The sequence below is a fragment of the Schistocerca americana genome, chromosome 3, assembly GCF_021461395.2.
Source record: "Schistocerca americana isolate TAMUIC-IGC-003095 chromosome 3, iqSchAmer2.1, whole genome shotgun sequence".
Taxonomy (NCBI): domain Eukaryota; kingdom Metazoa; phylum Arthropoda; class Insecta; order Orthoptera; family Acrididae; genus Schistocerca; species Schistocerca americana.
Genome location: NC_060121.1, coordinates 209,509,332 through 209,534,737, shown reverse-complemented (window position 1 = coordinate 209,534,737; position 25,406 = coordinate 209,509,332). Strand labels below are relative to the sequence as shown.

At 38.7% G+C, this 25,406-nt stretch overlaps 2 protein-coding genes across 2 annotated transcripts in view; one reads left to right on the top strand and one right to left on the bottom strand.

The window, feature by feature from the left end:
• The window catches only part of LOC124605713 (probable helicase with zinc finger domain), a 150,562-nt gene extending 146,640 nt beyond the window's left edge, over positions 1 to 3,922 (bottom strand). Inside the window, exon 1 of the mRNA XM_047137586.1 lies at positions 3,139 to 3,922. Within this exon, the coding sequence (XP_046993542.1) occupies positions 3,139 to 3,871 (733 nt within the window). The 5' untranslated portion in view covers positions 3,872 to 3,922. The remainder of the gene's footprint in view (positions 1 to 3,138) is intronic.
• A 541-nt stretch (positions 3,923 to 4,463) lies between these two features.
• The window catches only part of LOC124605766 (E3 ubiquitin-protein ligase TM129), a 57,832-nt gene continuing 36,889 nt past the window's right edge, over positions 4,464 to 25,406 (top strand). The window contains exons 1-2 of the mRNA XM_047137651.1: positions 4,464 to 4,692; positions 4,765 to 5,011. Coding sequence (XP_046993607.1) covers positions 4,494 to 4,692; positions 4,765 to 5,011 — 446 coding nt within the window. The 5' untranslated portion in view covers positions 4,464 to 4,493. The remainder of the gene's footprint in view (positions 4,693 to 4,764; positions 5,012 to 25,406) is intronic.

Sequence of the window (25,406 nt, the reverse complement as noted above, 5' to 3'; positions counted from 1 at the left end):
GTGTGTGGTGGCCGACGTAGGTGGTATTACCAGAGGCTTTTTTTGGTAAGTAATTTTTAGTTTGGTTTTATTTTACGATAATCGTGATGTTTTGTGTGTTGCATATTAATGGTAGGTCGTTTGTGTTTTAATTGGTGAAGTGAATAGGGGGTATTTGAGTTTTTGGGGTTTTGGGTCCACTTTTCAGAGCTGTAGGTGATTGGGTTTTTTTAATGTTGGTGTAGCAGAATGCTGTGAATTAATTTTTTTATATATTATTTGTTTTGGTGTGGTGCTGGGTTCTTTTATTGTTGTATATTTGGCTTGTCCCATTAGTTACCCCCCCCCCTTTTTTTGAGATGTTATTGTGTCATTTTAAATTTTGTTCACATTTGTTGACATGTGTATGTAGTGATGTTACTGTCATCTTGTATACCATGGAAGTAGTCATTGCCACCATACTGATGACATTACGAGCCACAGCAGACAAGTGGAATCGGATGCTTCCATAATGTCAGAATATTCGATACTAGTTATTGGCTTTGACAAGTGAGAACTGAGACAATTGTTGTAAACAACATGACAATTCCTAAATGAAATTTTTGCTCTGCAGCCAAGTGTGCATTGATATGTAACTTCCTGGCAAATTAAAACTGTGTGCCAGATTGAGACACGAACTCAGGTCCTTTGCCTTTCGCTGGCAAGTGCTCTACAGACCTCATCTCCTACCTTCCAACTTCAGTTCGTGACTTCGTCCAGCACCAGTTAATGTGCCAAGAAGTTTCATATCAGTGTACACTCCACTGCAGAACGAAAATTTCCTTCTGGTAACATTCCCCAGGCTGTGGCTAAGCCATTTCTCCGCAATACTCTTCCTTCCAGGAGTTCTACTCTTGCGAGTTTCAGAGGAGAGCTTGTGTGAAGTTTGGAAAGTAGGAGATAAGGTATTGGTGGATGTACAGCTGTGAGGACAGGTCATGCTTGGGTAGCTCAGACAACAGAACCCTTGTCCACGAAAGGCAAACATCCCGAGGTCAAGTCTTGGCCCAGCACACAGTTTTAATCTGCCAAGAAGTTTCAACATGACAATTGCAAAGTGACATCAATAGCATTTTCCCCCCTCAAATGGACTAAGCTACAGATTAGACTGTCATCATAACCAGGGTTTTTCTTTAACATCTGTTGGCTTTGTTCATTCACAACTAAACTGTCACCTTCCAATTCAATCTAGATCTTTGGCTAAGCTACAGATCAGAAACCTTATCACAACGGATTTTTTGGCTTCGTATTTCTGGGCTTAGTCAACTAATAACCAGAATATAAAAATATGCACCAAAAGGTGACGTCACAGCAGCCATTAACATTACATCACTGGTCAAACTTGACAACAGATATCAAATGTTCCTCTCAGCCCTAAATACGTAAGCAAATTGAAAGCACAATCCTAAAACTTTAAAGTTATATGTTTTCACCCTTGCCATTCTTTCAGTAGGCCTAAACAATCTTCATATGACAATGAAACTTTCCGGTCAAAATCGGTATGCATGTGACATCATATGCTACCAATATGTTCCAAAAAGTCGCATATAAAAGTGAACAGTTTTTCAAGCTTCAAACCTTGGGTTCTATTGGTGATAGGACGGAAGGTTCAAGCTTTTTGGACAGACCTTGAGGTAAGGAACATTTTTATACCCAACAGAAGGATAGTCTTACTCTAACCATCCTACAGCACAAGGCCAAAATTATAATATTACACTTTTCTTCCAGTTTATGCAAATGGAGCCAATTGGTTGGTTATTTTTGCATGGCTGCAATTTTCACAATATGTTCTTAAGATCACAACCTCTAACAGTCTTGAAAATTTTCTTGATATCTTTATCCATTTCTGAGATACAGAGGTTCGATGTTACCCTCCTCATACACATAAAATATGAACATAAAATGCAGTATACATTGAAAACATGTGATGCACATGGAGAAATATTCTGTAAAATGTCTCCTTATCATGAAAAGTATTTTGGGAACCCCATGGTGCATGACTAAAGCACACAAAAAATGTATGTGCACATAAAATCCAGTCAGAGGTGTAAAACTAGTTTTCATTATTCTGATTTCACATGCGTAAACTATCTAAACTTAAAGTTTTTTTCATATAAGTGACACGTCCTACTGTAGCAGCGAAAAGAAGAAAACGAGCAGACAAATGTTCCTATTGGAGTACAAAAAGGGTGAATATGCTCCTTTTTCTAAGATTCTGACTGAAAAGTAGGGTACCAGCTGCCTCAGTCCTCAGCACTTACAGGGCCTAAAAATCTTCCAAAAAACTAAGTATAACAAAAAACACAATGTTATGCGCCATATAACTAAGTAAATCACAATAACAATACATAATTCCATAATAGGGCAATTAAAAATTAACTGCACTACATAACCAAATGAACGACCAATGGAACCAAGAATTAAACAGGTAAATTGATAATCAACATTGGTTGTTAATAAAATAGTTACAAAGCTTGAAATATATATGTTTGTGTGTGTTAAATAAAGTCTGTTGCTTGTTTAGTGTTCATTCTCATACTAAATGTAGCTCATTTGCCACACACTCAAATGACTCCTGAGCAACATAATAAAATTCTTTAACTTTACGTCATTTCACAACACTAGTTTCAAATTTATTTACTTGCACTGGTAGGCATTTTCAGGTAATTTGCTGAAGTAGAGAGAGCTATGACATTTGTAGCTTTTATGATTCTTTGGCAGCCCAGTGTATGGAAAATTGTATGTCCATTTCTTTTGTTGTGGTCATGAATTACCCACCTTTGGTCAAATTTACTTAGGTTTTCTTTAACAAAGAAGTAGATATACAGGCTAGGTACTATCATTATATTTAGTTGTTTGAAATGATCTCCATACGATTCACAGAGTTAAAAGTCCTGTGATGCTGCTAACAGCCTTCATTTGCCATGCAAGCACTATTTTTAAGCCTATGAGACTACCTCAACTCCCTTTAAAAATGTGTATTAAATCAGTTACATTTGAACAATAATCTCTAATGCAAATAGGATTTGTTACCTGTAAAAAGGATTCAGTCAAGAGAACAAGATTAAATCAAGAGAAATATATTTTCTGCTCATAATAAAAACATAAATCTATACATACCTTTATTAATTTGTTGAGACTGAGTTGATGATCTGGCACATTCTGTAGGCAAAACTTCCACTGTTTGCTTTCCCCTTAAAGGTTCCAAAGTAAATGCAGGTACCAAACCATCTTGTACAACAGGATGCTGTTCACTCGATTCAGCTAAAAGTTCTACGGGATGTTTCCTGCTTCTTCGTTGTCGATCAACCACATCCAAACCAGGCCAATTTTCAATTTTTGTTTCTACACAGGACTCTGGTTCCAATCTTTGTTGAGGCGGTACATGTTTGTGATTATTTGTTTTCTGGCCCTTCACCATCTGAAGCACAATCCGAATGCGTTCCAAGACTTTCGCTGCTTCTTGAAGGCTTGGTCCTCCAGTACTTGAATCTACCCATTCTCTTGCTGCTGTTTCGGCTTCAGAAAATTTATGCAAGGAAAACAATGCATGTACCAAGCGACGTCTCGCTCTTGCTCCATTGTGATTTACAGTATCGGTATCAGACGTGAGTTTGATTATATGTCGGCAGTCTGAAACAGTTAATTCATGCAACCCGAGTTCCACACAACATTCGGAGCGTGCTAGAAGAAACGATACAACTTTTTCTTTTGGAGTGCCTTTGTTCAGCGCTGAAAGCAAAAGTTGATCAAAAAGTTCCTTAGCATTAAACCAGTCTTTCCGACGTACGTACTCATGAGCCTGTAGCTCTGGATCATTCATATCTGACGCTAAAGGCCTAGCATTTGCCATACGAGTATCTTCTTAAACATCCCGTAACATGACAAAAGCGGTAAGATCAAATTAAGGCAGTAAATCCGCTGTCATAAATTTCAGTGTGTAATTATTTCTTGCGGATAACACAAACGTATACATTTTACACATTTTTTACTCCAAACAACATTAATTTAGTCACTGTGTGCCACCCACCATATCATCAAACCGAACCTTACCGCCATCTTGATCATATATACACTGATTCTCAAATACAAACTTGTCAAAGATAATCAGAGACAAAGTAGACATCTACACGCTAGTTTTGCATCTTCCCCTTCTACATATACATTACAAAAAACTAAAAATCAATACCCATTAGTCATTACTAGACTGACGCAAACTGCACATTGTTTGTTCTGTTCCATGCGTTACAAAGAATATTGATAGTACACGTAAAACTACGGGAGCAAGAAAGTACATGTCCCCATAGTCTTCAGTACCAAAGATAAAATGTAAACATATTCAGATGAATACAATATGCTCTTCAGAGATCTTGTGCCAGTACGACTACAAACAGAGTAGATATTTATGTTTTCGTTCAACGTAGCATAACATCTCTGATGTATGTTTTGTATATAATTGTATATAGTTTATTGTTATGGCACTTCATTTGTTCACGCTCTTCTATATTGCTGTGTCCATCTGTTTTATTTATCCAACGAGTGCGTTCGTTTATGCAGGACTAACTGTCGAAGAGCTTTTCAGTAGCTGGCTCGGTAGCGAGTTTGAAAATTTTGTTTTATACCATATTCGACGTTCATCTATAACTATACTCTCCCACTCACTTTTACCGTTAGGTATGCGGTATTTGTCAATTTGCAACTGCCAAATCTCACTTGACATTGAGTAAATGTTTCTATTTTTTTTAGGTTATGTGGTGGGTTTATGTCTGTTTATCACTGAAGACCTGCATATGTTGTTCTTTGAAGGAGGATACTTGTGGAACATTTTTGTAATTGCTTCAGTACTGCTACCTATAGCAACAGCATGTGTTATATGGACGTGGTGGAAAGACAACTGGAAACGACATCCAATTTGCCAGACGTTGAGGTTATTTGCTACCGAAAATACAGCCTGGGAATCTGTAGCATCAGATATAAACTTGGAATTTAGAAGGTATTCAACAATCTTAATGTTAACGTATAACATCATCGGTACACAGTGCAATCGTATACAATAATTTCTGATTGCTGACTGTAACAAATATAGTGGCGATCTAAGGCCTCCTATAAAATGCTATAAACTACTGTCCGTCTTTAGAAGAAACTCGCAAAGGATCACCTCGAATGAAGTATATGTGGCAATGGATTCTAAATTTAATGCATTTCTAATTAAATTTATCTCTGCCATAGAAACTGAATTATAGCACAAGTAGTAGAAACCTTGAGTAGCAAAGTCATTATCATGAAGCAGAAAGTCAAAACTGTACAAAATAGTCATAATAAGCACAGAAGTCAAATTGCTTTCAAATTGTATAAGATATTTATCTTTATTGAAAAGTGCTATAAAAAAAAGTATTAACATGTCATGTCAGAGATTTACAATTCTGAAAATAAAATAAAAACAATATGAAGTGTAGTTAAAAGGAAAACAGGAAACTCCCATCAGGGAACAAGATGATCTTGTATTTAAAGATATGATTAAATGGCCCATGACCCTAAACTTAAAACAAGTCTAACAATCAAGAGCGCCCATTTTATAGCTTATGAAGAAGGGGAGAGGCTAGACTTCTAGGTATACTGTATTTTAATATTTTGGAAGATGAATGGTGACTTGTAGGTAGCCATAAAAACTGTCATCTCTGACCATGTTGAAAACCTGTATAATGCAGATTTTCAAATCATCTACATCTACATCTATACTCCGCGAGCCACCTTACGGTGTGTGGCGGAGGGTACTTATTGTACCACTATCTGATCCCCCCTTCCCTGTTCCATTCACGAATTGTGCGTGGGAAGAACGACTGCTTGTAAGTCTCCGTATTTGCTCTAATTTCTCGGATCTTTTCGTTGTGATCATTACGCGAGATATATGTGGGCGGTAGTAATATGTTACCCATCTCTTCCCGGAATGTGCTCTCTCGTAATTTCGATAATAAACCTCTCCGTATTGCGTAACGCCTTTCTTGAAGTGTCCGCCACTGGAGCTTGTTCAGCATCTCCGTAACGCTCTCGCGCTGACTAAATGTCCCCATGACGAATCGCGCTGCTTTTCGCTGGATCATGTCTATCTCTTCTATTAATCCAACCTGGTAAGGGTCCCATACTGATGAGCAATACTCAAGAATCGGACGAACAAGCGTTTTGTAAGCTACTTCTTTCGTCGATGAGTCACATTTTCTTAGAATTCTTCCTATGAATCTCAACCTGGCGCCTGCTTTTCCCACTATTTGTTTTATGTGATCATTCCACTTCAGATCGCTCCGGATAGTAACTCCTAAGTATTTTACGGTCGTTACCGCTTCCAATGATTTACCACCTATGGCATAATCGTACTGGAATGGATTTCTGCCCCTATGTATGCGCATTATATTACATTTATCTACGTTTAGGGAAAGCTGCCAGCTGTCGCACCATGCATTAATCCTCTGCAGGTCCTCCTGGAGTACGTATGAGTCTTCTGATGTTGCTACTTTCTTGTAGACAACCGTGTCATCTGCAAATAGCCTCACGGAGCTACCGATGTTGTCAACTAAGTCATTTATGTATATTGTAAACAATAAAGGTCCTATCACGCTTCCCTGCGATACTCCCGAAATTACCTCTACATCTGCAGATTTTGAACCGTTAAGAATGACATGTTGTGTTCTTTCTTCTAGGAAATCCTGAATCCAATCACAAACCTGGTCCGATATTCCGTAAGCTCGTATTTTTTTCACGAAACGTAAGTGCGGAACCGTATCAAATGCCTTCCTGAAGTCCAGGAATACGGCATCAATCTGCTCGCCAGTGTCTACGGCACTGTGAATTTCTTGGGCAAATAGGGCGAGCTGAGTTTCACATGATCTCTGTTTGCGGAATCCATGTTGGTTATGATGAAGGAGATTTGTATTATCTAAGAACGTCATAATACGAGAACACAAAACATGTTCCATTATTCTACAACAGATTGACGTAAGCGAAATAGGCCTATAATTATTCGCATCTGATTTATGACCCTTCTTGAAAATGGGAACGACCTGCGCTTTCTTCCAGTCGCTAGGTACTTTACGTTCTTCCAGCGATCTACGATAAATTGCTGATAGAAAGGGGGCAAGTTCTTTAGCATAATCATTTTCTTGAAAGGAACGCAGCCATCTTCACTGCAGGTTTTTCTTTACTCGAGAACTATGGATGGGCCACCGCTCTCAACCCCACCCCCACCCCCCTGCCACAGGTATGGCCACTCCTGCTAACAGTCACTCTCTAAGCAAATGGGAAAGTTCGTATAGTCAACTCAGAAAAGAAAGGTCAATCCAATACATGTACCCCATGCATTCAGTCAGTTCAAGATCACTCATAACTTCTTCCAGGGAATTCAGGAAAATATTTAACAAAATTTATCATTCCCAGAAGAATATTAAAAATTATATTCTTCTGATTTAGCTACTATACTTGGTCATATGTTTAATTCATCACTTTCACAAGGTACCTATACAGGCAAACTAAAGTATGCTTATTTTCCTTCAAATGAAGTAAGACAGATATTAATAACTATCAAGACATTTTGCTATTGACTACCATCTATAAAATATTTGAAAAGGTGATGTATGTAACAATGACTGAGTACGTCTACATCCCAAAATTTAAGATTCTGACTCTGTCACATTTTGGATTGCATAAGGCCTCCTCTGCTGAACATGCCATCTACTATTTCACTGATCATGCACGACAATATGAAAAGATTTCACCTCTTTTTGTGGTCTGTCTAAGCCATTTTGTTGCACATTATGTTGGAGGAGCCTGAAGGTATATGGGGCCATTCCGTGTAAATTCAACCAATTTGAGAAAATGTTCCAGCTGATAGTCTCAGATTTGACTGAAATTTTGCACACCAATGATACCAAGTGTGGAACACTCATGTACAAAATTTTAACTTCCGCTGCCAATTAGTTCCAGAATTATGGCTTGTGAAAGAAAGTGGGGTGACCCGGAAATTGCAACCCGCATCTGGCAATCTATCTTCAGACCCAACTTCAGGTTTTAATAACTTTGGAATTATTCCACACAGTCCAGTGAAATTTTTACAACCCAGTAACATCCACTTAGAGAACACACTCTATTAATCAAAACACCAACAACATATTTCTGAGGAAAAGTAAAAAATTCCAAAATGTGATTAAAAATGTAATACGTTAAAAGGTACATATTGCAGGTGCCCTCTATGCCAAATATAATTCACTCAAAAAGGGTATAATTTTTTTGTGGTAAGCTTAATGTGGCCTAAACACACACAGAGCTCATCTTGCCAATATCAGTCACACAAACAGTGTTACATGCACACAAAAATACAAAAATTTGAAAAATCACCTAAGTGTGGTAGCACAAAAGGGACAAGTGATATCCAAGCCAAATTTCAAACACTGCATAACTAGACCATAATATAATATGTGGCAAAATTTCAACTTGTTATTGCAAGGCATTTGTGTACAATAAAAATTGAAAGAGATGTATTTGGTTACATTTCTTTTAACACAATTTAGCAAGTAATTGTGATGATGCAGACAGCTTGTTTCAGATAAAGCTGCAGCAATTGTTGGGAACCATTAGGCAACAGAAAGTTTAACAATGGTAGTTTTCAGGGATAGAATGAATCATTGTTAGGCAGGAACAACAAAGGAAACAAGCAACAATTACAGGTTACTCATATTTTTAAGATTCTAGTTCAGACTGGTCAGTACTGTTGTGGAAAGTCAGTATGCAGGCAGAAGTGTGTACTAGTGGTGCTTTTGTTCAAACAAGTTGCAGTATTGGTGGAGCACAAGCATCTGAATGTCATAAAACAACACATGGAACAAAATGTGACATTCGCTTTGTACTGTGTGATCTGGATGAATTGGACCAAGATTTGTTGCTATGGAGATCCAGGATACACCCTGTGGGCACAAGAAGTACAGTTCCAGGAAACTTTAGTGTTTGTTTTCATCATATGAAAGTGTTTCTGGTTAAGTATTCTTTCTTACAAAGAAGTTGTTTTGATCAACTTCGGAATCATAAGAAGACAGTGAAGTGTAGCCTCAGAGAAAGTGATATAAAATCAGTGTTGAAATTGAATCAGTGCACGGGACTTAACATGAAACCAGGACAAAAGTTATGTTCCAGGTGTGTTACACTGCTAAAAAATGAAAAATATTCTGATAATTTACGTGACAGTGATGAAGAGTATCAGCCACCTACAACCTCAGTGGATGAGCAATTAAATACTTCAGTGGCTGCTCTTGGTTTGTCTCCCATGAAGACACACAAAGTTGGGAAGAGAGACAGGCCCAGCTACAGTAGAAGAAAACTACAAGAAGCTCAAATGGAATTAAAACACAAAATAGCTGACACACTAATGGTGGAAGAGGAAGAACTATCTGCTCCAAAGGATCAGAAATCATGCCAGAAATGCGCTGATTTGGACAAAATTGTGCATGATTTGAAAGAAAAATGTGCCATATCCACATTCCAGAAAAAAAGTACCTATTCTTACCCTTGCACCTTCCAGCTGGTCTATTGACTACACTGCAATGGAATTCAGTGTTTCTACATATATGGTAAAGCAAGCTAGGAAAATAAATGCAACCCAAGGAGTGCTTCTACAACTTCAGCAGGCTCAGGGTAAGCAATTAAGTTCAGAGATAAAGGTGCTGGTGTCGGAGTTTTATGAAAATAATGACTACAGCTGAATAATGCCTGGAAAAAAAGACTATGTAACAGTAAAAATGGGAAATGTACGTGTACAGATGCAAAAGAGACTGTTGCTATACAACATATCAGAACTATATGTAGAATTCAAGGGAAAGTATCCCAATACCAAAGTAGGTTTATCATCTTTTTTCAATCTTCGGCCAAAATGGGTTGTGCCTGTAGCTGCAAGGTGCACACACAATGTTTGTGTATGTGAGACCCATCAAAATGCTAAGCTGATGTTTGCTGCTCTAAAGGATTCTGGTCTGGATTATAAAGATGCAATGAAGCTACTAGTGTGTGACATCAGTTCCTACCAGTGCAAGATACACAGGTGTGAAAAGTGTCCTGGTATGGAAAATCTAGCAGAACACATGAATAACAAACTGTATGGCGAACTCCTTATGGATGATGATGAACTTGTTTCTTATAAACAATGGACACACATGGATCACACAAGTCTTGAAACAAAGCAAAGTACAGTGGAAGATTTTGTTGAAATGTGTTGTCAGAAAACGGACAAACTGACCACACACAACAACAGCACAGTCGGCTTATCTCCAGTTTTGTAAGGATAATTTGAAACAAGATGAAATATAGTAATACTAGACTTTTCTGAAAATTATGCATTTGTAGTTCAAGATGCCATCCAAGGATATCATTGGGACAACAGACAAGCAACTCTCCAGCCATTTGCAATTTACTATAGAGGTGAATCAGGTGATGTGTCTGTCATGAACCTATGCGTTTTTAGTTACTGTTTAATTCATGATGCCATTGCAGTTCATGCCCACATTCGCACTGTCATGGCATATGTGAAAAACAAGCTGCCTCACATACATTTTGCGAAATACTTCAGTGATGGGGCAGCCAGACAGTACAAAAACTGTAAAAATCTCAAAAATTTATGCATGCATTACCATGATTTTCAGATTCACACAGAATGGAATTTTTTTCGCAACAAGTCATGGTAAAAATGTATGTGATGGTATTGGAGCTGCCATTAAGTGCATGGCATCACAAGCTAGTCTGCAGCACCCTAAAGAAGGTCACATTCTAACACCTCTTCAATTATTTACCTGGGTACAGAAAAATATCTCTGGCATACAATTACTCTATGTTTCGGAAGATGAGGTGAAATCAGTCGAAGAGTTGCTAAAAAGCAGACTAGAACACGTAAAAACTATTGCAGGCACAAGGGCCCATCCAGCGGACTCTGACAATGTGCAGATGAGCAGACTGTCCAGTTATAACTATAGGTTCATGCACATGTGTCTTCATAGTGTGTCTGACTCAGGATTCAGAAGCAAAAGCAGCAACATACAACCAGGTTGCTATGTTATTGCTGTTTATGATGACAAGTGGTACTTAGGATGTGTTGCAGAGTGCTGTGAAGCAGAAGGCGATGTACTTGTGAACTTCATGGCACCATCAGGATCAGCAAGATCATTTCATTGGCCATGTTTGACAGACAGGTGTTGGATTCCTTTTGAACATATTCTTATGACAGTTCCAGTTCCTACCACAGTGTCGGGAAGACAGTACAATTTGCCACTCAATGTACAGAGTACAGTAGCTAAAGTGTGGGAGAACTGTTCGAAGCACAATTGACTGGTTTTTAGCAGTTAAGGTGCAGTAAACATTAATTATAGGGTGTGTTAATCTGTCTATATGTTGTTGCTTAGAGATTAAACAGTTGTGGAAGAGGATAAGAAGAGGCAGAACAGTTTACGATATGTTTTTACAAAATTGTGTTGTGTAACAATGACCACATCACCAAATACATCTGTCAACTTCCATTCTACACAAATGTCTTGCAATAACATGCTGAAATTTTGAGATATATATCATTATGGTCTAATTATGCAGTGTGTGAAATTTGGCTTGGATGCCACTTGTCCGATTTGTGCTATCACACTTCGAAAATCCATGTTTTTCAGGTAATTTTTCAAATTTTTATATTTTCGTGTGCATGTAACTCAGTTTTTGTGACTGATATGGGCATGATGAGTTCCAAGTGTGTTTAGGCCACATTAAGCTTACCACAAAAAAAATTTATATCCTTTTTGGGTGAATTATATTTAGCATAGAGGGCACCTACAATATGTACCTTTTAACATATTACATTTTTTTAAATCATATTTTGGAATTTTTTGTTTTCCATCAGAAATATGTTGTTGGTGTTTTGATTCATGGAGTGTGTTCTCTAAATGGATGTTACTGGATTGTAAAAATTTCAGTGGACTGTGTGGAATAGTTCCAAAGTTATTAAGACCTGAAGTTGGGTCTGAAGATAGATTGCCAGATGCGGGTTGCAATTTCCGGGTCACACCACCTTATTTCACAAGTCATAATTCTGAAACTAATTGGTAGGGGAAACTAATACTTTGTACACGAGTGTTCCACACATGATGGAATTAGTGTACTGAATTTCAGTCAAATCTTAGACTATGAGCTGGAGCCCCTGGTTGAACTGATATGGAATGACCCTGTGGCTTTCAAGGTACAATGAGTGAGGCATTCATTTGATATTTAACTGATAGGAATCAAATGACCATGTTGGCTATATCATGCAGCACACATGATGAATCTAAAAGTATTGCTAATGTTCTTGCTGTACATAAATGACTTTCCAATTTATACTGATAAAGCAGAAATAGTTCTCTTTGCTGATGATGCAGGCTTTGTAATCAGGCCCAACAGAGCTGGAACAACAGAAGGACAATAAAAGAAATATTCTATATACATACCCCACAAGCCACCACACAGTACGTGGAGGAGGGTACCACATAGCACTGCTAGTCATTTCCTTTCCTGTTTCACTTGCAAATAGAGTGAGGGGAAAAGCGTTTATGTATAATCCTCCATATGAGCCTTAATTTCTCTCATCTCATCTCCGTGGTCCTTATGTGAAATGTACACTGGTAGCTGTATAATCATTGTGCAGTCTGCCTCAATACTGGTTCTCTAAATTTCATCAGTAGTGCCTCATGAAAAGAATATTGTCCTCCCTCCAGGGGTTCCCATTGGAGTTCATGAAGCATCTCTGTAGCACTTTCGTGCTGCTCAAACCTAGCCAGTAACAAACCTGGAAGTGTGCTTCTTAATTGCTTCATAGTCTTCCTTTCATCCAACCTGGTTGGGATCACAAACACTTGAGCAGTACTCAAGAATGGGTCACAATAACGGTCTTCTGCATTTAAAGTTAGCAGTCATTTTGTTTAAGTCATCTTGCATAATCCTACAGTCGCTCAATATTAGAGCTTCCCATCATCAACACACAGCTGTAGATTGCTACTCACCCTTTCTGTCTAATCATTTATACCTATAAAGAGAGTATAATAGCAGTCCTATCACACTTCCCTTTCTCCTGATGGTACCATTGTCTCTGATCAACACTCACTGTTGAGGACAACATACTCAATTCGATTACTTAAGAAGTCATGGAGCCAGTCACTTATCTGAGAACCTAGTCCATAAACATGTTCTTTTGTCAAAAGTTTCCAGTGGCGCACTGTTTCAAATGTTTTCCGGAAATTTGGGAGTGTGGAACCTGCCTGTTGCCCTTCACCCATGGTTCACAGGATATCATGCAAGAAAAGGACAAGCTGAGTTTCACACAAATAATGCTTTCTAAATCCATGGTGATTTGTTGACAGAAGCTTTTCTGTCTCAAGGAAGTTTATTATGTTTGAACTAAGAATGTGTTCGAGAATTCTGCAGCAAAGTGATAATGATATTGGTCTGTAATTACATGTTTTATGTACAATGGCAGCACTACACACAGTTAGATACATTTAACATGCGGCCCTTGGCTAGTAATTTATGAAAATGCTCATGTCTGCTAAATGAAAGATGTCAGTAAATGAAAGTATATGTAGTTTGTGCCTTCTTCACAATTTTAATTTCTAGCGGAAGCTTTAGAAATTTATTGGGCCTAAACCCTATAGAGACTATAATCTGTCTACAAATTTCACTTCATAATTGACAAAATGTTTCACTTTATATACTCTTGTGACTCCAATTTTGAGACTTTCTGACATTGTAGAGGAGAATGGCCAAGAGTCGATAAACTTGAGTTGACCTTTTCCCTGTGCTCACTACTGGCACTTTCCATATCAGAGCAAGTTGTTGAAAATGCAAATAAATAAATAAACTATAGGTCACTCCACACCAAGTGGACTAGTGAGCCCTACCTGACCATCTCCAATAGCAGTACAATTTTGCACTAGTGTTCCTTGTAGAATATGTGCAGGCCAGCTATGCTGGCCATCGTGAGGTAGGTTTTCTATAATCACTTCAGACAAGTGCCAAAATGGTTACTTTTCAAGGCCACAGCAAAACAGCTGCCCTGTCCTTATGAAGCATACTTATGTTTCGGTGTATATCTATATTTTGAGCTAAGAGTATCAACAATGTAGGAAAAGACAGACTGCTACTTCCTATAAAGAAGATGTGTTAAGTTGCAGACAGGCACAATTAAAAGATGCTACATAAAGCTTTCGGCCACAGCCTCACTTACAAAGGCTGTGACTGAAAGCTTTATGGAAATGTCTTTTAATTGTGCATGTCTGCTATGTAAGGTGTTTTCTTTACGGTAAGTAGAAATCTGTCTTTTCCTACATTGTTGATTTTCCTACCTGGAGTTTCCATTGTTAAGTTTTGACTTATTGATTCATGTTATGTTATAATGACAATTACTGCATCATTTGGGGATGATCCTTCGATGAATAAAGAGAGAGAAATAAATAAATAAATAAATAAATAAATAATATTAATTGCCCTTCAGAAGTTATGCAGAAAAGTTACACTTGTTATCAGTTCTAGTAAACTTCAGCATTTATGTGTTAATATTCTGAAAGTTATTGGTATGTAAACATGCTATCCAAAAAATTGTACATCAAATTTGCGTGTACTTTGCTCTACTATTAATAAATATTGTCTCCATTTTCATTGGAAAGCTCAGGTGTTTTTGTACTACAAAAGGTTTTGTTTGTTTTGAAGACCATCTAGCTGAAACTAGAACAGTGAAACATTTGCAAACTATCATTTTAACATGTGTATTTTGTACAAGAAATCTATAAACATTTATATTGTATTTACATTCTTTAATCTGGCCATGAAACACAGCTTTTCCAAAAAAAATTTATAGTTTTTTGCATAACAATCCATTTAATGCATTTTTGCTGCAATGTATGTTGTCCTCAGAGAAAGATAAAACCCCACAGTCTGCAATTGACGATGCATGTCAGCACACACGGCGATGCTCAGGAGCTCAGTTCGTCAGCACACTTGATAGTGGCGACATGTCTGATCGCTGAAATATTGTGTCTGTTCAATACTGTAGGTGGGCAATACACCCGAGGACTGTTTGATCTGAAATGAAATAAAACTTCCTGGCAGATTAAAACAGTGTGCTAGACCGAGACTCGAACACGGGACCTTTGCCTTTCACGGGCAAGTGCTCTACCATCTGAGCTACCCATGCACGGCTCACACCTTGCCCTCATAGCTTTAGTTCTGCCAGTACCTCGTCTCCTACCTTCCCCCAGGCTGTGGCTAAACCATGTCTTCGCAATATCCTTTCTCACAGGTGTGCTAGTTCTGCAAGGTTTGCAGGAGAGCTTCTGTGAAGTTTGGAAGGTAGGAGATGAGGTACTGGCAGAACTGTGAGGACGGGGCCTGAGTCATGCATGGGTAGCTCAGATGGTAGAGCACTTGCCCGCAAAAGGCAAAGGTCGCATGTTCGAGTCTCGGTCCTGCACACAGTTTTAATCTGCTAGGAAGTTTCATATCAGCGCACACTCCGCTGCAGAGTGAAAATCTCATTCTTGAAATGAAATGTTTGCAGATTTCCTGTTTCCTTTACTCACATTTCTTTCTCTGATTACAACATTCTGTAATAGCACTTTCCTTTTATTGTTTGACATATTAGTGTTAGGGGGTCATACTGGTCTTTTGCTAAGAGATGAGAAAAGACAGACTTTTCAAGATGCCATACACATTTTGTGAAATCATGTGGACAAAAGTACAAGAACATTTCATTAGACAAAAAGATACTGAGGTTCATTTATTGTAAGAGCAGCAGTACAAGGATTGCATAAGAAGACAGTAAAATACTGAGCCTTTGAAACCAACAGTGCCATTTTGTGAAGCTCATTTAGGAGAGGAGGAAAGGAAAGGAAATGATAAAGAAATAATGTGGGAGCATGTAAATGTCTCAGGATTGCAGACTAAGAGAGAGAGAGAGAGAGAGAGAGAGAGAGAGAGAGAGAGAGACAGATAGTAGTTAACTTTTGCTCTTCTGTTGTTGTCCTTTTGTTTTGAATCCTGTTCGTTTTTCTGCTTCCATAGTTTACCCTCTTTCAGAGGCACATAATGAAAGAACTCTGGTTCACACTATTATTTGCTGTCTTTGATGTGTGTTTTAGATGCTACCATTTACCTGTTCCTGCCCTTGTGTGGAAACTTCTAATTGCTCCTCTGCTACTCATTTTGATACATCCTACATATAAAGACTACTTCCATGAAATGTGTCTGGTCGCTTCTGTTCTAGTGAGAGCAGCTAAAATGACTAACTCATTCCATTACTTGACTTCTGCAATATGATCCATCCTCTTCCTTTTGAATTTCATGTCTGCTCTCCGCTTCACTGGCTATTGCAGCTATTTTTATTTTTCTACCTTAAGTGAACTGCTAACTAAAAAAACTCATTCACTGGAAAAGATTTGCTTTTTTTTTTTAATCGCCAGATGCTGATAACATTATGAATAGAAAACATTCATTTTAACATTATTTACTTGAATACACTTTTTCTTATGAATGTTTTTGTTGCAACACCTCTAGCACATAATAAGACAAATGCAAAGATAGCATAACACAAATTACACAAAAGTGAACATCCACAAGGAAATTCCATATGATGCAAATAACATACAGTTTCAAATCAGAAAAGGAAGACATACAAGGAAACCTTCCATTATGACCCAAAAATAGGATTCAAAAGCCGTGAAGAAAATTAAACAAGTGAATGAGTGCAGTGCAATTTCTATCCCAGCTTCTGGTAACATGAAAGGAGAAGCAGATGTGATGAGAATGTGAAACAAGGGAAAAAAGTGCTGACAGTAATGTCTCAAATATGCCATTCTTAAGCAAAACTGTCATTCATTCCATGGAAATGAAAGGATTGAAAAGTATTGTCTACTTGTAATGACTTCAATATAACTACCTGTATCTTGTCAACAAAAGCCAAAAGTGCCTGGTGAATGAGGTTTTAAGTTTTCGGACAACTTAAGACAAAGAGGAACCAAAGTAACAAGAAGATATTACTATAGGGGAATGTTGTTGTTGTTGTTGTTGTTGTGGTCTTCAGTCCTGAGACTGGTTTGATGCAGCTCTCCATACTACTCTATCCTGTGCAAGCTTCATCATCTCCCAGTACCTACTGCAGCCTACATCCTTCTGAATCTGCTTAGTGTATTCATCTCTTGGTCTCCCTCTACGATTTTTACCCTCCACGCTGCCCTCCAATACTAAATTGGTGATCCCTTGATGCCTCAGAACATGTCCTACCAACCGATCCCTTCTTCTGGTCAAGTTGTGCCACAAACTTCTCTTCTCCCCAATCCTATTCAATACTTCCTCATTAGTTATGTGATCTACCCATCTAATCTTCAGCATTCTTCTGTAGCACCACATTTCGGAAGCTTCTTTTCTCTTCTTGTCCAAACTATTTATCGTCCATGTTTCACTTCCATACATGGCTACAAATGGTTCAAATGGCTCTGAGCACTATGGGACTCAACTGCTTTGGCCATAAGTCCCCTAGAACTTACAACTACTTAAACCTAACTAACCTAAGGACAGCACACAACACCCAGCCATCACGAGGCAGAGAAAATCCCTGACCCCGCCGGGAATCGAACCCGGGAACCCGGGCGTGGGAAGCGAGAACGCTACCGCACGACCACGAGATGCGGGCATACATGGCTACACTCCATACAAATACTTTCAGAAATGACTTCCTCACACTTAAATCTATACTCAATTTTAACAAATTTCTCTTCTTCAGAAACGCTTTCCTTGCCATTGCCAGTCTACATTTTATATCCTCTCTACTTCGACCATCATCAGTTATTTTGGTTCCCAAATAGCAAAACTCCTTTACTACTTTAAGAGTCTCATTTCCTAATCTAATTCCCTCAGCATCACCCAACTTAATTCGACTACATTCCATTATCCTCGTTTTGCTTTTGTTGATGTTCATCTTATATCCTCCTTTCAAGACGCTATCCATTCCATTCAACTGCTCTTCCAAGTCCTTTGCTGTCTCTGACAGAATTACAATGTCATCGGCGAACCTCAAAGTTTTTATTACTTCTCCATGGATTTTAATACCTACTCCGAATTTTTCTTTTGTTTCCTTTACTGCTTGCTCAATATACAGATTGAATAACATCGGGGAGAGGTTACAACCCTGTCTTACTCCCTTCCCAACCACTGCTTCCCTTTCATGTCCCTCGACTCATATAACTGCCATCTGGTTTCTGTACAAATTGTAAATAGCCTTTCGCTCCCTGTGTTTTACCCCTGCCACCTTTAGAATTTGAAAGAGAGTATTCCAGTCAACATTGTCAAAAGCTTTCTCTAAGTCTACAAATGCTAGAAACGTAGGGTTGCCTTTCCTTAATCTTTCTTCTAAGATAAGTCGTAAGGTCAGTATTGCCTCACATGTTCCAGTATTTCTACGGAATCCAAACTGATCTTCTCCGAGATCGGTTTCTACTAGTTTTTCCATTCGTCTGTAAAGAATTCGTGTTAGTATTTTGCAGCTGTGGCTTATTAAACTGATTGTTCGGTAATTTTCACATCTGTCAACACCGCTTTCTTTGGGATTGAAATTATTATATTCTTCTTGAAGTCTGAGGGTATTTCGCCTGTTTCATACATCTTGCTCACCAAATGGTAGAGTATTGTCAGGACTGGCTCTCCCAAGGCCGTCAGTAGTTCCAATGGAATGTTGTCTACTCCTGGGGCCTTGTTTCGACTCAGGTCTTTCAGTGCTCTGTCAAACTCTTCACGCAGTATCGTATCTCCCATTGCATCTTCATCTACATCCTCTTCCATTTCCATAATATTGTCCTCAAGTACATCGCCCTTGTATAGACCCTCTATATACTCCTTCCACCTTTCTGCTTTCCCTTCTTTGCTTAGAACTGGGTTTCCATCTGAGCTCTTGATGTTCATACAAGTGGTTCTCTTATCTCCAAAGGTCTCTCTAATTTTCCTGTAGGCAGTATCTATCTTACCCCCAGTGAGATAAGCCTCTACATCCTTACATTTGTCCTCTAGCCATCCCTGCTTAGCCATTTTGCACTTCCTGTCGATCTCATTTTTGAGATGTTTGTATTCCATTTTGCCTGCTTCATTTACTGCATTTTTATATTTTCTCCTTTCATCAGTTAAATTCAATATTTCTTCTGTTACCCAAGGATTTCTACTAGCCCTCATCTTTTTACCTACTTGACCCTCTGCTGCCTTCAGTACTTCATCCCTCAAAGCTACCCATTCTTCTTCTTCTGTATTTCTTTCCCCCATTCCTGTCAATTGTTCCCTTATGCTCTCCCTGAATCTCTGTACAGCCTCTGGTTCTTTCAGTTTATCCAGGTCCCATCTCCATAAGTTCCCACCTTTTTGCAGTTTCTTCAATTTTAATCTACAGGTCATAACCAATAGATTGTGGTCAGAGGCCACATCTGCCCCTGGAAATGTCTTACAATTTAAAACCTGGTTCCTAAATCTCTGTCTTACCATTATATAATCTATCTGATACCTTTTAGTATCTCCAGGGTTCTTCCATGTATACAACCTTCTTTCATGATTCTTAAACCAAGTGTTAGCTATGATTAAGTTGTGCTCTGCGCAAAATTCTACCAGGCGGCTTCCTCTTTCATTTCTTAGCCCCAATCCATATTCACCTACTACGTTTCCTTCTCTCCCTTTTCCTACTACCGAATTCCAGTCACCCATGACTATTGAATTTTCGTCACCCTTCACTATCTGAATAATTTCTTTTATTTCATCATACATTTCTTCAATTTCTTCGTCATGAGCAGAGCCAGTTGGCATATAAACTTGTACTACTGTAGTAGGTGTGGGCTTCGTATCTATCTTGGCAACAATAATGCGTTCACTATGCTGTTTGTAGTAGCTTACCCGCATTCCTATTTTCCTATTCATTATTAAACCTACTCCTGCATTACCCCTCTTTGATTTTGTGTTTATAACCCTGTAGTCACCTGACCAGATGTCTTGTTCCTCCTGCCACCGAACTTCACTAATTCCCACTATATCTAACTTTAACCTATCCATTTCCCTTTTTAAATTTTCAAACCTACCTGCCCGATTAAGTGATCTGACATTCCACGCTCCGATCCGCAGAACGGCAGTTTTCTTTCTCCTGATAACGACATCCTCTTGAGTAGTCCCCGCCCATAGATCCGAATGGGGGACTATTTTACCTCCGGAATATTTTACCCAAGAGGACGCCATCATCATTTAATCATACAGTAAAGCTGCATGCCCTCGGGAAAAATTACGGCCGTAGTTTCCCCTTGCTTTCAGCCGTTCGCAGTACCAACACAGCAATGCCGTTTTGGTTATTGTTACAAGGCCAGATCAGTCAATCATCCAGACTGTTGCCCTTGCAACTACTGAAAAGGCTGCTGCCCCTCTTCAGGAACCACACGTTTGTCTGGCCTCTCAACAGATACCCCTCCGTTGTGGTTGCACCTACGGTACGGCTATCTGTATCGCTGAGGCACGCAAGCCTCCCCACCAACGGCAAGGTCCATGGTTCATGGGGGGGGGGGGGGGGAATATGGGACGGAATTTCTATGCAGTACTTCACAGTTGGTGCATTTTGCTCATAGTTTATTTTGTGGTTGTTTCACAGTAATGATGACTTCAGACTGTCATAACATTCATATGAGAATTGTATCAATGTGTAACTGTTAAAACAGACAGCTACATTAAATATTACATTGTTTGTGGGTGAATTTGACTCGGTGGGAAATTTCATTTCATCTTAAAGATTGTTGGAAGGCTTAATAATGCTTTTAAGATAGATCCTTCGCACCTTGCATCAACATGTCTTCTGATACAGTTGTTCATTGGCTCTTGCTTAGCTAAAAATTGAGGCTCACATAAATAGGGCAAAATCAGAAGGACATTGAGACCAAAAACCACTCTCCTTACATCACCATGGAACAACTTGAAAAAGTTGAATATTGGTTAGGCATTGAATTTAGATGAAATCAGGCTGATGAAATAAATTAATCATTTTGAGATAAAATATGGATCACTGCTTTTATAAGTACTCCCATTTTGAAATTGACCTACAAGTTAACAGATGCCAAATATGTGTCACTGAAGATATCTTCAAGCCATTTTAGACTCTTACTTTGATAACTCGAGGTTGCAATGTGGAGCTTCCTACACCGTATACTATTGTCTTTACATTCCTGGTGCAATGTAGCAAGCATTCCCACTAACTGGTGCTATTATACCATTATTGGAAAAATTTCTAGCAGACACAGATCAATACCCTTCATCTTGGTTTTAATGAAATAGTTTATATAAGGCTCACCAGTCTCACCTTGACCCACGAGGTGAGGATAAACAAGTGACCAGTTCTACATCACCATCCTCTCTGTAGCAGTTGGGATTCCTTCATGTAACTTCCAGATTGGTACTACTAATCCGGAAACATGCACCATTTCCAGAGTCCACATAATGCCCAACTAGCACCCTGCGACTTCATCGGAAAGCATGGCTAACAAAGGGAACCCGCCATAGGTCGCTCACTGACACAATGACTGTGGTGACTTGCTTGGTGAAAAGAGGATGAAAATAATGAGACACTTATTTTATCTTAGGTGCAACATTCTGTAGTTGATGCTACTTCATCAGTTTGCATACACAGCATTAAACCAAGTGAGTCAGTAGCATAGTGACTTAGAGCACAATTTCAAATTTTTTGCACTCCATGTTCAAATACAATTGTATGTCTACATACGATTTTATAGTCGCTGATCTTATATAATCTTATATATTTAATGGTAATTGAAAAAAAAGGTGTTTCATTATTTGCTTGGATTTCTTTTTTTTTTTTTTTTTTTTTTACTTTTATACTTTAGGAGAACCAGTGCATACCGCAGGGTGATATGTATGATAAAAACATTGAAAGCATAAAACTTCAGATTGCCACGAGCAGTGTGTGGAGGCGCATATGCGACAGTCACATTTTTTAAAAGTGAGTATCATTAGGAAAAGCAACCTCATTAACATTGCTATATGAGACTGTGGCACTTCTGTGGTTTTTTGCCTGTCAGTAAAAGTATATGGCCAAACCAGGCCATAATATAAGGAGGGGTACCTTTGCTCATCCCATGAGACAACAACTTTGCCCAGAAACTGATTCATAGTTATTTTTTGTAAGCTTTCTGGATTGTATGGCTGTTGCATACGTATTAAGATGCCATTCTGTTAATTGGTGTTAGTCTTGTTGTATTGTAGGAGTTTCCAAGAGCAATTAGGCTGCATCAGCCACTGCCCACTGCTGCTATGCTCGTGTATCACAGGGTTTCCCAAACTGTGTTCCACAGAACACTGGCGTTATTTTTTTTTTTTAATTGTGTTTTAAAAATTAAGTAATCACTAAATAAAACAAGTTTTCACATTTTTTTTTTAAAAGTTAATTAACCTTCAAAATGCTCTGCAGTCTCTACAACAACTATATCCAATAAAAGAAATGGTTCAGGCTCTCCAAGATGCCTAAGAGCAGACCCAAAATCAAGGGAAAGAGGTGGTATTCTGCTAGGTAGTGGGTCATGTTGGGATATGGGAAAATGATGCATCTGACAAAAAGGCATGTAGAGCAGGTGTTGTTTTAGTCTGCTGTCTTCCTGTAAGCTGTTGGCTCGCTATTGTACAGAAGGATCACATGTCAATGTGAAGAGGAGTGGTTGGAGGTGGTAAACGACAAGCAGTAGTCAATCAGATTTTCCAACTAGCTGTGGCAAACCTCATGTCAGCCACATCAATGGAAGGGAATGATGCCAGTCAGATCAAAAATCGGTCACTTTCCATTGACAGAGTTTCCTCTTCCAGTGGGATGGTCCTCCAGTGGAATACGACTTTTTGTACAACAAATTTTAACTGCAAATGTTTCATAAGTTGACATAAGAACAGTCCTCAGCCAGACTGAAAACCTATCCACCATCCTAGCTTAATACTCATTTTGAAATTTGGTGAAGTTTTGGGCCTCATAGCTAAAATATATTTGGAGCAGATGCCAGTGGTATCAGAGTGGACAGCTTGGCCACTGTTTCTTATTAAGTGGTCAGCTATCCACGTATAATAAATAGTTTTAGCATTTGATTCCGATGACTCTCATTCCATTAAATAGCATCTCAGCTCCAGATCAGTACAGTTTTATTCATCTGTGAAGAAGCAACTGTTAGTGACAACAATAACACCCTCATTTAATTTTTCTGTTACCCTCTACTTTAAAAAAAATTGTGCATCCTTTTAAGCATCTTCACTAACTTTTCAAGAAAAAATCTGTGGGCCTTAGTGATGCAGCTTTTAGATATATTAAATTCGCCACTAATTAGCTCCTCTGCTTGGGACCAGTAAGCTGAGTACATGGCTTAAGGAGAAAAGATAACAACTCACAGAATAATAGACGTCTTGATTTGTTGATAGGGACATAAATAAGGATGGAAACTTTGCTAGTTTTTGGATGAATCCATTTTTGAGCTGTAAAGTACACACACACACACACACACACACACACACACACACTTCTTTATGTGCCTTTCAATGGCCCAGTGCCTCTACTATGCATTGAATTGTTACCTTTTCTCCTTAAATTATTTACATTCTGCCAGAACTTTCCATGATTATAGTTTAGTGTTTCATGAGGACATTTTTCCAATTGATTCAGGGATTTCTGATAAAAGGACTTCATCAGTGATGAACCAAATATTCCACCTGCAAGATGGTACATGTACAGTACTGATAAGACTAACACCAATTAACAGAATGGCATCTCTGGAGCAGTAGACATAGTATCGTAGCTACCAGAATCCCATTTGTGTCTATCTTTTAAAAGGGAATGCCCATTGTCATAGGGCTCAGTGTGGTGCAGATGTGTGTAGAGCAAGCAGGCTCCATACCACTGAGATGCACATTTGCTTCCTACAGTTTGAGAGGGATTAAATTGTGGTCTCTCGTGTGATGGGATGGCGATTTTGGAGAATCGCCATACAAGTCGGACATGCCACACTGTTTGTGTAGTGATGCTTGCAGCAGTGGACACATGCACATTCTCACACTCATAGACAAGGTAATGGACATCCAAGCAGCATGGACACCCACCAAGATTGTTGCATTGCAAAAGCAGCAATGGCAGATTGTATAGCTTCCACAGCACATACAAGAGTGTATGTGACTGATGTCAACATGGGCCAGGTGGTAGCAGTGGGACTGCACGTATGCACATCTCTTACCCATTTTCTACTCAAGCCACAGTATCAACAGGCACAGTAGATATCAGAATTGCAATGGGTACAAATCTAATGGTGAGGGTTGCATATCTTAGAAATCAAGGTGCCTCTATTATGCCAGTGCTATACCAGTGTCTTTTCTTCCCACTGTACCTTCTGTGAGTATGAAGAGTCTGAGAACCATGACACAGGAGACACTTCCTACTCATTGTCTCATTCTCTCTTACAGAAGCATGCAAGGTTGTAAAGCTGGTCGTGACGTGGTGTGGAAGTTGGGTGCACGATCATGCTGTTGTAATGTAGGAATGAGAGGGCAAAACAACCAATTTTCAGGATCAGACAGTCTCTAACGAAGCTATGTTTTGTGAGGCTGTGGATTTTGAATGAAATGATCTGCACTGGCTGTAAAATGTGTTTGACTTCTAAAGATATAACTCCAGTTTCTTACATCCCAAGAACAATGGTCAAAAATACAGACATAGGGAGACTGCAAAACAGGTTAATTTTAATTCATCAGGGATATATAGTATCTCTTGTGATGACTATAATGCTAAATATATAGGTCAAATGGGAAGAATCTTACGAACCTGTGTCAGAGAGCACATCAATGATTCCAGCACAAAGTTGGCACTAAGAGCACATTTGCACAGGACTGGTCATCTTATTACCAGCATCCAAAAGAATATACGGGTACTACATTTCGAAAGCGAAGGGGATACCATTAATATTTTAGAAGAAGTTGAGATTTATCATGCTGTAAAGAGATTATCTAATTCTACTTTGAATTTACAGACAGATCGGCGACACAAAGGTCTTTTAGCGAATTTTGACTGTATAAACAGATTGGCATTACTCCCATATCCTACTGTTTTATGTTCAAAAGTAAATTGTGTTGTAAATTCATTTTAATAATCAATCACCATTTAGAGAGTACACTTCATCCTCGCATCCTGTTTTCTTGTAGTGTCATCACAGATTTGGTAACATGACAGAAGTGTGTTTAACAACATAATTGTGGGATCTTCTCTAAATACATGCACGTACTCACACACACATGCATATTTATATACATGG